The sequence below is a fragment of the Petaurus breviceps genome, unplaced genomic scaffold (assembly GCF_028583685.1).
Source record: "Petaurus breviceps papuanus isolate PSGF00001 unplaced genomic scaffold, PetGlider_PUasm1.0 180, whole genome shotgun sequence".
In the NCBI taxonomy this organism is placed as follows: Eukaryota; Metazoa; Chordata; class Mammalia; order Diprotodontia; family Petauridae; genus Petaurus; species Petaurus breviceps.
Genome location: NW_027185782.1, coordinates 3,849,773 through 3,865,417, shown reverse-complemented (window position 1 = coordinate 3,865,417; position 15,645 = coordinate 3,849,773). Strand labels below are relative to the sequence as shown.

The window sequence follows — 15,645 nt, the reverse complement described above, 5'->3', positions numbered from 1 at the left end:
TTATCCAAGGTTACATGGCTAGTTTTTTTTTGTGTGGGTGGGTGGGTGTTAAGTGTCTAAGGCCAGACCCGAACAGGTCCTCCTGACTCCTGGGCTGGTGCTTTACTCACTGCGCCACCTAGCTGCCTCCCAGAGTTGTTTTAATTGGCATTTCTCTAATCAATAGTGATTTATAGCATTTTGATTTCTTCTTCTCAAAACTACTTTTGACCATTTATCAGTTGAGGAATAACTTGAACTTTTGTTAATTTGATTCAGTTCTCTATGTATTTGACAAATGAAGCTTTTACTAGAGAAACTTGCTGTAAAAATTTCCCTGCAATTTCCTGCTTTCCTTCTAATCTTGTGCTATTGATTTTGTTTGTTCAAAACCTTTCTAATTTGATGTAATCAAAATCATCCATTTTATATTTTATAATATCCTCTTATCTTTTGTTTGGTTAAGTGATTTGCCCAGGGCCACACAGCTAGTAAGTATCTGAAGCCAGATTTGAATTCAGATCTTCCTGACTCCAGGGCCTGGCACTCTACTCACTGCACCACTTAGCTGCTAGATTATTGCAATAGTTTATAATCACCTACCTGCCTCAGTCCATCTTCCACAGTTTCCAAGTGATCTTCCTAAAGCACAGGTCTACATAACTCTCCTGCTCCATAAGGTTTGATAACTACCTATTGCCTCTAGTATAAAACATTTTTTTCCTTCCTTCCTTCCTTCCTTCCTTCCTTCCTTCCTTCCTTCCTTCCTTCCTTCCTTTCTTCCTTCCTTCCCTCCTCTCCTTCTGTCCACACAGGGAATCATACCCCTATCTGCAGGTGCTCTGCCCAAAGGAATATAACTTTGATCATTGAAACTTCACAAAATATCCTGGGGTTTACAGGCTAGATTTCTTTTTTTAAGGACCATGCCTTAAACCTAAATCACTCTGGTTCTCACTGATTGGCCAACAATAGGTCCCAACCCAAGCCTCTCTAGGTAGGGTTTGAATCAAGTCTTGAAGGAAACCAGGAAAATTGAGGCAGAGGTGAGGAGGAAAAGTATTCTAGGCAGGGAGAAGACAACCAGTACAAAGTGCAATTGAGTGTTATATGTAAAGAACTGCAAAAAGGCTGGATCCCAGGCACAGCTTCCCAAAGTGGGAATATCACCTCTTGGGGGTGCTGAACTGATTGAGGGGGATGGCAGTAGCTTCTGGTGCAATTGGGGTACCTTAAATAAAAATAAGGAGGGGTGGATGCATAAGGAAAGGAGAGAAGAGAAGAAAAATTTGAAAAACTATTTATACATGTTTCTTCTGTTGTGTAACAGAGTTAAAGTTGTAGTAAAATTACATTATTTTCCAGATAAACATACAAAATGCAAGTGATGGCCAATCAATGGTCAAGTCTGCCAACAGGTCTTAACAAGCAAGTGCACATGTTGGTCATTGTTGGAAAGTCCAGCATGAGTTGGCAAGAATATGTGCATGTAATGACATGTTTACAATATGAAACTATGGGTTACATAATGCAATATTACATCATCAAAATTTCAATGCATGAAAAAAACCCACAAATTTACAATAAATTATTTAAGATGTGTCATTTAAAAAATATTCTATATTTTTGAAGTAATGCGAATCTTTTTAAAAAACCACCATTAGAGGGTTAAAGTAGATTTCCAAGGGTTGCTGAGTAATTTTTTTTATTCTTTTTGTTTTGCTTTTTTTTGGGAAGGCAATTGGGCTTAAGTGACTTGCCCAAGGTCACACAGATAGATTTTTTTGTTTGTTTGTGTGTTAAGTGTCTGAGGCCAGATTTGATGAGTAAATTTTTTTAAAGGGGGTAGTAAGCCAAATAAGTTGGGGAACCTCTGTCCTAGAGTGTGTGTGGAAGGGAGTAGTGTTAGAAGATGGGAAATATGGGAAAGAAGGGGTCAGGTAATCAAGAGCTCTAAATATCAAATTGAAGAATTAATATTCACAGGGATTTGTTGGAGTTTACTGAGTAGAGGGGTGCAATGGTCAGACCTATATTTTAGGAAAATTACTTTGGCAGCTGTGTAGAGGATGGATTGGAGTGGGGAAAGATTTGTGGCTGGAGTTCCATTACAATTAGTACAGGTGAGAGGAGATGGCTCCTGAATTAGAGTTGTGGCTGTGTAAGTGGCGAAAAATGAATATATGCAAGAGATATAGAGAAAGGAATGACAAAATCTGGCAATTGATTGGATGAGTGGAACACATAAGACAGAGGGGATGACATTGAGATTGTGAACACTGAAGGGATGGTCATAATATCAGCAGTCATAGGGAAGTTTGGAAAGGAATTGGGGATTTTTTAGGGGGAGAGAGGAAAATAAGTTGTGTTGGAAATGTTGAGATTGAGAGGCCTGTGGCGTATCTAATTTGAAACACCCTATAAGCAGCTGATAATAAAGAAGTAGAGCTCAGAAAAGATATTGGCACCAGAAAAATAGATGTAGGAATTCATTCTCCCTATGCACAGATAATTAAATACAATGTTGTTTGAGGAGGGTGAGAGAGCTTGAATGACTCCTGACACCATGATAGACAGGGGGCAGAAGTAGAGAAAGCTCCATCAAAGAGATGGCGTCTAAGGAAAACCTTGAAGGAAGCTAAGTGTTCTGGGAATCCTTTTCAGTCATAGGGGCTGGCTTCACTGGAGTGCTCTAGGTAAGTCACTTAACCTTTCTAAAACTCAGTTACCTCATGTGTAGAATGGGATAATATTTATAACTCTATAGGTTTCTGTGGATGAAATATAATGTCCATGGAAGCCTTTGGCAAGTTGTTTTACGTCAGCTTTTGTTTTTGATTTTTGAATTTTTTGGTTTTTTTTTTTGACCTGGACTGATTTCACTGGGGTAGAGAATTTATCAAAGAAGAAAATCTCCTACCAAAGCAGAACAACGTTCTGCAACATATGAGTTATTATTGCATTCTCATTGTTCTTGTACTTATTGATCTTCTTATCATAGGGTTGTAGTAACAAGCTGTTGGAGTAACAGTTCCTGTTCCTTATTTATTCTCCATAAATAAATGGTCACTGCTGTTTCAAGTCTCTCCTCCAAGGCTTTAAAGGGCTTGGGGGTGGGAGAGAGATAGGAAGGAGGGGAGGGGCATAAGATAAATGAGAGGTAGAAGGTGTACAAACCTGCCTCCTTGGGATCTTTCTCCCCCAGATTTTCCAAGGTTTTTCTTCCAGCTCTCAGCACCCCTAGATTCATGGGAAGGGTTATAAAGATTTAATCAGCTATAAGATAGGGAAAGTAATATTCATTAATGTGTTACTGCCAAGCTAGATGACCTTAAGCCTAAAAGGGCCAGGATCTCTCATTGTATCCTGAACCATCTCCAGTCGTCCTGATGAATATCAGGCCACTGGACCCAGATGGATCTGGTGACCTTGCACAGCCCTCCCTCACTCAAACCAAATTCACCTGCAAGTCATGTCATCACTCCCTGATGTCATGGTCCTCTACAGTAATGAAGGACAATCACAGCCAAGCCAGATAATTTAGGCCAATTCTGACAATTTCTTCCCCACCCCAACTGTCCCATGTCCCAGATCAATTGTCCATAATTGTAATGTTTACAAACTCTGCCCTTTCTTATTACAAGATCATACATTTTAGAACTGAAGATGACCTTGAAGTTTCAACCCCCTCATTTTAAAGATGAAGAACTAAGGACTAGAAAGGCAAAAGTGGCAAAACTGGCATTTAAATCCAAGACCCCTGATTCCTAATTAAGGATTCTTAATCCACTGCCAAAGGATACCAGATAGATTTTAGGCAATCCATGAACTTGGATAGGAAAAAAAATTGTTTTACATCTTTATTTTCACTAACCCCTAATTGAAATAGATAATTTCCTTCAGTTATTTAAAAACATTATTCTGAAAAGGAAGGGGTCCATGAAGCACTGAAAAGTTCAGGAACTTGGGCTCTCTTCTTTCCAGTATACACACTAAGTCCCCCCACCCCCTCCTCCTTTTTGGTAAAGCATTGATGGTGGGGAGAGGGGTAAAGGGGATTTGGCAGTTAGAGGAAATTGTATTGTAGTAAAGAGTCAACTAGTGGTCTAGCTCTCTTTAGAATGCCCACAATTCTGAATGCCCCTTCTGACATGCATTATAAAAATGGCAAATTATCTAAGTGCTTGGAGTTTATAATATAATGTTGATGAAAGGGGATCACTGGCTCTGGAATCAAAGAACCTGGGTTCAAATCCTATATTTGATGATTACTACTTGTGTGACATTGGGGAAGACGTAACCTCTCTATGTCTCAGTTTCCTCTACTGTAAAATGAGATCTACATGGCCTTTGAGGTCCCTTTCTGCTTGTCTCTCTGTCTCTCTCTGTCACTCTCTCTCCCTCCCAACTCCCTCTTGTTTTCTCCCTCCTCCCTCCTTTATGCATTTGTATATGCATATGCATGTATATATAGCAGTGGAGTAGATTGGGTGCAAGTCTGACCTCCAAACTAGAAAGACATCAGGTTACCTAACTCCCAGAAACATATGTACCTATTTAAAGCCCTTTATTATCTGGCTCCCACTATTCTTACACTCTCTATTTCATGCAAACTAGTCCAAAAGCTGTTTCCCATACATAATCAATCAATCAACTAATAAATATTGATTAAGTGCTATGTGCCAGGCACTATGAGAGGCAAAAGACAGTCCCTGCCCTTGAAGAACTCACAATCTAATGGGGAAGACAACATGCAAACGAATATATATAGGAAAACTATATACTGGATGCATAGGGAAAGATTAGCCAAGAAAAGAGACTAGAATTAAGAGAGGCTGGGAAAAGCTTCCTGTAGAAGATGGGATTTTAGTTGGAATTTAAAGAAGCCAGGGAAGGCAGTGAAATCATAACATCCATCTGCTTCCTTGCTGTGGCAGTCCCCTTATGCCTGGAACTTCCCCTCAGGGAAGCCCCAGCCTCCTGCTGGAGGCCTTTTCTGACTCCCTCCCCCACCCTTAACATTTTCCCTCTTGAAATTATTTTGAATTTATATGTATTGTATTCCTGAACCCTAGTCCATAAGTTCCCAAAGACAGAGACTGGGGATTCTTTTGCCTGCCTCCCCGGTGTCTATCCTGATGCCTTGAACATAATGTTTTTTTTCATTGAACTGAAATTAATTTGGTTAAAAAAAAAAAAGGGAAACAGCAAATGTGATCTGAAAACCTTGAGGAGAAAAAGATTCTTGTGGGAGAAGGGTTAGGGAAGATTTCACAGTGGAGGATGGGACTTGTCATTGGGACCCTGAAGAAGGAGACTTCTAAGTGGTGGAAAACAGGGAGGGCTGTGGGAAAAGAAAGGATAAGTAAATTAATTGGAGCCAGATTGTGAAGGAGCCTGGATGCCACGAGACAGAATTTTAAATGTTATTCAATAGGCAATAGGGAAGCCATGGAAAATCTTTTGAGTACAGGAGTCTGTATGGCTGTTAGGAAGATAATCAGGTAAGAGATTTATTTATAATTATCCAGGTGAGAAGAAAGGAAGCCTAATTTGAGTGCTTCAGGGAAAGTGGTGTGGGATGTGAGATTTCAGGAAAAGTAAAAGGACTTGGCAACTGATTGAACATGGGTGTGCATGTGGGGTGGAATAGGAACAGGAGACAGTATGGAATCAAAGATGACTCATTAGATTTCTGAACTGGGGTCATAGTTAAAGTGACCCACTGTATGCTATGCAGTCTACAGATATAATAAGAGGCTTGTGTGGAGGAAAGAATATGAGGCACTTTTGGAAATGTGAAGTTGAGGGTCTGGGAAATATTTGGAAATGTGCAACAGTCAATTTTATCCATCTCAAGTTAGGCAACATGGGAATGCTAGATTGCGAGTTAAGTTGTGGGGCTCCCCATTAGAATTTCAAAATCAGAAGAGACTTCAGGGATTTTCTAATCTGAGGGTTGCTAAGAATTTTTTTTAATGCTATAGACTTCTTTGTTAGACTGGTGAAGCCTATGCCCCTTTCCTCAGAATAAGATTTTTCCTTACATAAAATAAAATAGATATGATAGCTTTTATACAATTGTCAACACATTAACAAAATATTTTTTTTAAAATAACAGACCCCAGGTTAAGAATTCCAGATCTGATCTAACTCCCTTATTTTACAGAAGAGGAAACAACCCATGAGAGTGCTTGGCTTACCTAGGTTTGCACAGGTAGTGAGTAGCAGATTGAAATTCAAGCCAACTCCAGCCCCAGTGACTTGTCCTAAGATTCTGGACACAAAGGAGGGCAAGATAAATACTTGTTGAATTAAATTGAATGGGGAAATTGGGAGGGTCCTTCAGAGTCATCTCATTTGGGCTCCTCCCAGGTCCTGTTGAGGGGTGGAGTATGAATCTCAGAACAAGAAATACCAGTCTCAATACTGGCACCATCTGGTCCCAACTCTTGGTCTCACCTTAAGTCACTTGATCCTAGAAACCTCAGTCTAGGAATGGTCCTGGGGGTTTGCCAAGGAGACCCAGACACTTGTGTTTCTGGAGGCTGGTGCTTAGACTTCAGGGCTCCTAAAAGTACTCAGCAGGCTTGGATGTTGGGATCTGGGGGCCTTGATGCCTGAGGCTCTATGAAGGCACCAGATACCTGGGTCCCTCAGGGGTGGAGGTAATGGACCTGAATGCCCGAGTCCCTGAGAGAGTGGTGATTGGGACATCAAAAGCCTATGATCCAAGAATGAAGCAGAATCCCTGGGTCTCTGTGGGGACTTACACCAAGGGTAACACCTCTTTGGGGTGGAGGATACAGGAACGCTGAGGAAACCCAAGGCTTACCTAGATGGTTGCTGTCTGAACCGTATAGTCTTGAGAGAGGAATCTATCCTCTAAGCTTCCTGATCAGATATAGAAAGCCTAGATGACTAATGCCAGATGCTCAGAGGCCCCACCCTTTTACCTGCCCAACCCCTCCCCTTCACATACACACTATGTATGCTGGGAAAAGTTGGCTGGATGCCTGGGTCTTGGAGAGGAAATAAGGGAACACATCTTTTATTCATTCCCTGATTTCCCCTTTCAGGAAATTCCACCTCTGTCTTCTACCTGAAACCCTAATTTCAAGGGGTTTAGGACCCCAGACCTTAGTCTTTTAGGATCCCACATGTGGGTCCCAGCCCCAGTCCCAGTGGGTCCCTCAGGGAAGATAAGCATAAGTCTCTGAGGGGACTCAGGGATGATTGTCAAAGGGGGAATCCAGTGCACCATACATCTTGACCCCACTGAATCAGGCCTATGGGAATGGAGAGAAGAAAAAAACACACCCTTATGCCTTTGAGAGAATGGCTCAGATAATTCATGAGATAGTTACGTGGAGACCTAAAGGGAAAGGGGTAGGAGGGGATATGAAAAAGAAAAAGCCTAGGAATTTAATTCTGTCTTTTTTTCATTATATGACTTCGAAGGGAATCCTTTTCTTTCTGCTGGCCACAGTTTCTTCTACATAAAATTGGGTAGTGATAGGGTGTTGAACTCCTAGATCTCTGAGCTCTACCTGACCTGAGGACTCCTTAACTTGAAAGTCACATAGTACAGAGAAGGGCAGGTGTTTCCAGAGTTTATCAGGCAGAAGCCACAGATAGGACTCTGGAAATGTTTCCAAGGCTCAAGTTAACATACTTAGTGACAGATATATATGTATGTGTGTGTGTGTGTGTGTGTGTGTGTGTGTGTGTGTATATCTTTGATGCCAATTCAGTGTTCCAGAACACTGGCCAAGTTCTTGGGTGCCTGATGCCACTCAGGCTTGGGACAGCAAAAGAGCCGGATGGGGATTTAGCCCCCACCTAAGGTTTTTCCCTAGTTCTGGGGAGAAAGAAGCACAGATTTAGAGGGCTGGAAGGGATGTCAGTGATGCTGTAGAGTGATCTGTACATGAATAGAAACTTAAGATACCTGACTAGTGGTAGTCTGGAACCTTGGACTGGAGATCTAGAAACCCAGACTCTAGTCTTGGTTCTACCCTGTTGTCACTTTGTGACCCTGTCTTCATTTCTTTCTGAGCATCAGTTTCCTCCTATGGGCAATGGGTAGGTTGAACTAGATTTCTAAGATCTCTTGAGATTATGCAGTTTTAGACTCATTGGGTCCCCTTCTTGGGTCTTAATTTTCCCATTTGTACTATGTACAGGCTCAGTTGAATCTTTCTCTACCCATTTTCTGGTCATCAACCTAAAAAGAACCAGACCAGATCTGGAATCCCCATAGCCAAGCAATCTCCGTTCCTGCCAAAAATCATTCCCTGTCTTTCTGCTTCTGCCTGGGTGGACCATCTTCTCATTCCTTTTATCTCTATTTCTACCCACTTTTTGACACTGTTGACCACCACCTTCTCCTGGAAGCTCTTGACTTCCATAACATTGCTCTTTCCTGGTTCTACTCCTGCCTATATGATTGTTTTTCCCTGTTAATCTCCTTTTCATGATTATCATTAATGTTCCACTTTATAACTAGAGGCTGGGTGTCCCTCAAGGTCCTTGTCTGGATCCCTTCTTTTTGCTCTCTGTGTCCTCTCTCTTGATGATCTCATCAGTTCCCAGGGACTTAATTATCAGTCCCATGAAGATCTAGAAATCCAGTCAAAGTTTCTCTCTATTTCCAGTTCTACATGCTTACTGTCTATCCCCACCTAGATGTCTCATTGACATCTGTCTTGATTTATTAGCTTTACTTATGTTTGTGACATTAAAAGCAAAACTGAATGGACCTCTCTTTCCAGAATGATTTCTTATGACTTCATTGTACTCTGTGTTCTAGCGAAATTGTACTTCTTAATATTCCCACAACAGGAAGCTTCATTTTCTCTTTCTATACCTTTGTATAGGCTGTTCTTGTCTGGAACATTCTCCTTCCTTCTTTCCACTTCTTATAATCCCTAGCTTCCTTCAAGGTTCAGATCAAAGTGCAACTTTCTTTATGACTTTTATCCTGTTTCTTTAAGTTGTAAGCATTCTCCTACACACCTGGCAAAACTGAGTATAATCCTTGGGGGGTGGGGGGGGAATGGATACTTAATGAAATAGAGGACTTTAAAATATTTCTGATTAAAAGACCAGAGCCAAATAGAAAATTTAATATTCAAACACAAGACTCAAGAGAAACACCAAAAGGTAAACTTGAAAGAGTTATAATAAGGCATATAATAAAATTAAACTCTTTGCATTCCTGTGTGGGAAGATGATATATGTAACTCCTAAAGACTCTATCATTAGTAGGGCAGTTAGAAATCTACACAGACAGAGGGCATGGGTATTGAGTTGATTATGTTGGGATGATCTTTAAAAAAAAATTAAGGGGTGAGAAAGAGATGCATAAGGAAAAGGGGGAAAGAAGAGGTAGAATGGGGAAATTTTTCTCACATAAAAGAGGTACACAAGGAAGAATTTTATAGTGGAGGGGGAGTTGGAGATAGTGGTGGCAGACAAGGCTTGAAACTTACTCTCATCAAAAGTGGTTCAAAGAGGAAAGAATAAGTATACATACTCAGTTGCCTATAGAAATCCATCTTACCCAACAGGAAAATGGAGAGGAAGAGGACGAGATATTGGGTGGTCGAGAATGATAAAAGGAAGGGTGGATTAAGGAAGGCAGTGGTCAGAATCAAAACAGATGTTTGAGGAGGAAAAGGATAAAAAGAGAAATAGATAACCAGAAGAAAATAGGATGGGCAGAAATACACAGTTAGTTGTCATTACTGTGAATGTGAATGGAATGTTTGCCCACAAAATGGAAGCAGACAGCAGAATGGATTAGAAACCAGAATCCAACAATACATTGTTCATAAGAGACAAACTTGAAACAGAGAGCCACACACAGAGTAAAAATAAGGGATTGGGATAGAATCTATTATGTTTAAGCTGAGGTAAAAAAGGCAGGGGTAGCAATCATGATCTCAGACAAAGCAAAAACAAAAATAGACCAAAAAGAGATAATCAGGGAAAGTGCATTTTGCTAAAAGTTAACTTAGACAATGAAGTAATATAAAAATTTCTTACAGTAAGTTTCTCTGATAAAGGCCTCATTTCTCAAATATATAGGGAATGGAGTCAAATTTATAAAAATAAGAGTCATTTCCCAATTGATAAGTGATCAAAGGATATGAAGAGGGAATTCTCAGATGAAGAAATCAAAGCTATCTGTAGTCATATGAAAAATGATCTAAATCACTATTGATTAGAGAAATACAAATTAAAACAACTTTGAGGTACCATCTCACACCTATCAGCAGTGACACGCTGGAGGGGATGAGAGAAAATAAATAAACTAATAATTAGTTGGTGAAGTAATGAATTGGTCTAATTAATTCTGCAGAACATTTAGGAGCTATGCTCAAAGCGTTATAAAATTGTGCATACTGTTTGACCCAACAATATTACTACTAGATGTGTACCCCAAAAAGATCAAAGGACAAGAAAAAGGCTCTATATATACAAAAAATATTTATAGCAGCTCTTTTTGTACTAGTAAAGAATTGGAATTCAAGGGAATGCTCATCTATTGGGGAATAGCTGAACACATTGGGGTATATAATCATGATCGAGTACTATCGTGCTATAACAAATGATAAAGAGAAGTAGCTTCAGAGAAAACGTGGTAACACCTATACGAATTGATGCAAAGTGAAGTGAGAAGAACTGGAAGGACACTGTGCACAGTAATAGCAGTATTGCAATGATAATCAATTGTAAAAGATTTGGTTACTCCAATCAGTACAATGCTACAAGACAATTTGAAAGGAGTCATGATGAAGAAATGCTATTCACCTCCAGAGAGAAAGAACTGATAAGCTCTGAGTGCAAATAGAAGTATAGTTTTCTCTTTATTTTTCTTGGGTATTTTTGTACTATAGATAAAATGGAATTATATTTTACATGATTTCAAATGTGTGATTGATATTTTACTTGCCTTTTCAGTGCGTGGGGGAGGGAAGGGAAGTAGGGAGGAAGAGAACTGGGAACTCAACATTTAAAAGGAGAAGAATGTTTACAATAAATAAATAATTATGCACACATACATATGAAATATTACAGTTCCCTTGCTTTGACTAACAAGTAGGGGGAAATTGGTGAAAAATGCAGTTAATACTGGAAAGGGTCAGGAAAGCTATCAAAGTAGACCCAGTTTTCAGTGATTGTCAGAAGTTGGAAGGAATGGCAGAGGAAAAGACATACATATTTGTTTGCATGTTGTTATCTCCCTTAAGAATGTGAGATCCCAGGGGTGGCTAGGTGGTGCAGTGAATAGAGCACTGGCCCTGGAATCAGGAAGACCTGAGTTCAAATCCAGCCTCAGATACATAACACTTACTAGCCATGTGACCTTGGGCAAATCACTTAATCCCAAATGCCCTGCCCTCCTTCCTCCAAAAAAATCAAAAAAGAAACAAACAAAAAGAATGTGAGATCCTTGAGATCAGAGACTGTTTTTTGCCTTTATTTGTGTACCCAGAGCTTAGAACGGTGTCTGACACATATTAGTGCTTAATAAATGTTTCTTTAGGCAGTTTTCAGATGAAGAAATCAAAGTTATCTATAGTCATATAAAAAATGTTCTAAATCACTATTGATTAGAGAAATGTGAATGAAAACAACTCCGAGGTACCACCTCACACTTATCAGATTAGCTAACATAGCAGAAGAGGAAAATAATAAGTGTTGGAGAGAGTATGAGAAAATTGGGACATATATTAATGAACTCTTGGTTGTTGTGAATGGATCCAACCATTCTGTAGAACAATTTGGAACTATGCCCAAAGGGAAATCAAACTGTGCATTTGATCCAGAAATGCTACTGCTAGGTCTGTATCCCAAAGAGATCATAAAAAATTGAAAAGAACTTACATGTACGAAAATATTTATAGCAGCAATTCTTGTGGTGGCAAAGAATTAGAAATTGTGGGCATGCCCATTAATTGGGAAATAGCTGAAAAAGTTGTGGCATGTATTACATTACATATAAATGTACTATAAGAAATGATGATCAGGTGGATTTTAAAAAATCTGGGAACTTACTTGAATTGATGAAAAGTGAAGTGAGCAGAACCAGGAGAATACTGTACACAGAAACAGCAACATTGTGATTGACTGTGATCAACTGTGATTGACTTAGCTCTTCTCAGCAATACAATGATCCAAGATTATTCCAAAAAACTCATGATGGAAAATGCTATTCAATTCATTCATATTCCAGAGAAATGGAGTCTGAATGCAGATAGAAGCATACTATTTTCACTTTCTTTTTTGTTTTCTCTCTCTTTTGTTCTGTTTCTTCTTTAATAACATGACTAAAATGGAAATACATTTTACATGATTGCACATTTATGTAACATATCAAATTGTTTACTGTCTAAAGGTGAGAGGAGGAAAGAGAGGGAAGGAGAAAATTTGGAACACAAAATTTTATAAAAAAAATGAATGTTAAAAATTGTTTTTGGGGCATCTAGGTGGCGCAGTGAATAGAGCACCAGCTCTGGAGTCAGGAGGACCTGAGTTCAAATCCGGCCTCAGACACTTAACACTTACTAGCTGTGTGACTTTGGGCAAGTCACAACCCCAATTGCCCTGCCTTCCCCCCTCCAAAAGGCAAAAAATAAAATAAAATAGAATAATTGTTTTTACATGTAATTGGAAAAAATAAAATACTTTTTTAAAGAAAAAAAATGCCTGTTTACTGACTTATAAAGAGGGGATTTTTCAGGAGCATTTTGTACCAGGTAAGCTCTGAACCTCCTTGTTAATCTAAGATTTTTGGGATTCTCAGACTTCAAATGATTAGAAGCTTTGTCTTTTTGTCTCTGAGCTCCTTGAAATCAGAGCCTGTGTTTTTGCCTTTCTTTGTCTCCCCATTGATTAGCACAGTTCCTGGAACATAGTAGGCACTTAATAATTGCTTGTTGAGTAATGATCTAGTCCAGATGTTTGCCAGTCCTTTAGTAATTTTAAAGCCATATAGTGGCTTTTTTTTTGCCTGGGGGGAGGCAGGTTTTGCTCCCATTCCCTCAGTTCATATGCTTATCTGTCTTTTGGTGGCAAACTGTGTCAGCAATTTTTGTGTGCAGTGGTAAGGAAGGGGGGCCCCATCTTCACAATAATTTCTCCCCTCCATGACTTTTGGAGGTGGCTAGAAATAGATTTGCTGGTTTGGAAAGCATTTCTATTCCTAAAGCTCTTGAATTTAGAGTCCTGGGCTTTCTCTGCTGGGGTCTGAGGGGAAATGGTGGATAAATGGTGTTCCTTTGACTTGCCTGGCATACGCTGCTGCCTCTTGTCTCTCCCTCTGAATGCCTTGCTAATTCAGTATGGCTAGCTTTCCTGCTCTCTGGGTGGCAGCTGGTTGTCAGTCAGTGTATTTAATGAGAGAGAAAATACCTATGGCGGGAAAAAATCAGACACAAGCCTCCTAGGTTTTAGGAGACAATGGCTCACATGTAATTTATGTTCGGTCAGGTTGGGGCTGTGTGGGGCATTACACCAGTTGGCAACCACATCAAACCTGCTACTTGATTCATTTTCATATTAATTCTCTTACTCAGGCATATTAATGTGTATAAGTGTATATTTATTGGTTTACCATAATAATTGTTAGCATTTATATAATATATGACAATTTAAGGTTTGCAAAGGGATTTACATATATTACTTCATTTGAACTTCACAGCAACTTTGTGGGGGTAATTTGCTATTATTATCTCCATTTTACATATTCAAAAATTGAGGTAGAGTGGTTAAGCAACTTTACAAGATCACATAGCTAATAAATGTCTGAGGCTAGTTTTAAACCTAGATCTTTCTGACTCCTAGTATATAGAACTCCAACTACACTATACCAACCAGCCTCAGGAAACTGACCACATTGTGTTGGAAAACTATTTATATTATGAAGATGGGGTAGAATAAGACAGTAGAGATGATGCCCACATCATGTTCAGCAGCTGCCACTCATATAGTACCATTATGTTGGGTACTTTCGCATTTGGGCTGATGGCATCCCTTTTTCACGCGATCCTTAGCTGAGAATTCTTGCATAGTTATCCCTGATTCCAGCTTAAAGTCAGCTTCCTCTAACTAGGGTGAGCTTCATATTATTGAGGATTCACACAGGTTAATGATTACTACCAGAATGACTTGCATAGACTACTTCAGAACTGATTTTTAAAATAATTTTCTTGGAAGCTATGGGTGTACCCAAACTGTCTTTTCAAAATGACAGATTATATATTTGTTGACCCAGTTCAAAATATCCTTGTAGAATATTCGTATTACAGCAAAGTCAGTCAGTTGACTGAACCCCTGGTGGTAGACCCTGGCCAATTAGCAACCTTGCATTGGAGTCAAATACTTGGGTGGAATCTCTTTGATAGGCCGAACATCACTGCATACTTTAATGCTCCAGATCTCATCAACATGGGTACTCTATCCAGTGTTGCAAATCATAACCCCTCTATGTAACCAAATATTTTTGCTGCAGAAAGATAGAAAGAAGGAATTAGTGTGGATTAGCAATTACATTCATTTTGGGGGAAAACTTTTAGCTCAGGAATGAACATATAATATGCTAGATTTGAAGTCAGGAAGGTTCAAGCTCAGAAGTGTGTGAGATAAAAGAGTTTGGAGTCTGAGTCTGAGATCAGAAAAGGACTATATTCTTTCTCATGAGAAAGAGCATTCCCCTGTCGCTCAGATGACATCTGCCAGGGAATGCAACATGTGGAAGCAAGCCCATGGTTATATACCCCCTAATGAAGAAACCCCAACCCCCAAATGGCCTTCACTCCCATTAGTGGCAAGGTGGGCTCACAATCTAAGCATGGGAATCTATCTTGGAGACAAAGAATATGAAAACATGTGAGTGTCCAATGCAAGGCCAGGAAAGCAGTTTTTTCCTTATTTGGCATATCTTGTGCTGGGGTGGCCCTGGGGAGGGTCTCCATTGCTCTAAGTCCCAGATTCCTGTAAGGTCAAGTGACTTCTAAACTTAGGCCTAGTGGATGCTGAAGCCACTCTAAATTTGATATTTCAGAATGGGGAAACTTCACTGCAAGTTATCCCTCACAATTCCCCCTGTTCTTTTATATCTTTTGAAGTTTCCCCACTTTTCTTAATTCTAATTCCCCTTGTCGCATTGACAACATACAAGGGGGCAGTCCCCTTTATGAATGCAGATACAGAGATTCAAAAGAAAACAATAACAAACAATTGTCCCTTCAAAGTCCAAAAGTCTCTTTTCACACCACAGAGGTATACCATCTGATGCAAGTTCTTTGATTGCTTTCCAGACATCCATCCTCAGCACCTCATCCCAGGCTCTTTTTCTTCTGCCTTTTTTCATTCACTTTCCTGCAAAGGGAACCTTGGGAACCATTTAAATGACCACTCCGGAACCCTTATCATTCTTACAAAATTAAAATTGGAGTCTTGGTCAATTGTCATGATCACACATTAAAACCAGTTTCTCATATTTTGCATTAATCCATTATTAATTCCTCCACCAAGAGGATGGGATTACACTAAGGGATTTACATTAAGCTCACAATTAAAATATTTACCAAGTAGTCCAGAAACTATCCTCCTTTTAACATTAACTATTTTTTTTTTAAGATAGACCAACCATTT

The 15,645-nt window shown here is 39.5% G+C and overlaps 1 protein-coding gene across 7 annotated transcripts in view; it reads right to left on the bottom strand.

The window, feature by feature from the left end:
* The window catches only part of LOC138160260 (galactoside alpha-(1,2)-fucosyltransferase 2-like), a 40,043-nt gene extending 33,118 nt beyond the window's left edge, over positions 1-6,925 (bottom strand). Inside the window, exons 1-3 of one of the 7 annotated variants that reach the window (XM_069086857.1) lie at positions 6,815-6,924; positions 6,183-6,256; positions 3,157-3,219 (exon numbers count right to left, since the gene is read on the bottom strand). Coding sequence is in view for 1 of the 7 variants with exons in the window: in XM_069086855.1 (XP_068942956.1) it covers positions 3,157-3,229 (73 nt within the window). In the remaining 6 variants the exon portion in view is untranslated. Of the gene's footprint in view, positions 1-3,156; positions 3,230-6,182; positions 6,748-6,814 lie in introns of those variants that run through there. The other 6 variants (XR_011168116.1, XR_011168115.1, XR_011168114.1 and 3 more) reach the window with 6 other exon arrangements.
* Between the last annotated feature and the right edge of the window lie 8,720 nt (positions 6,926-15,645).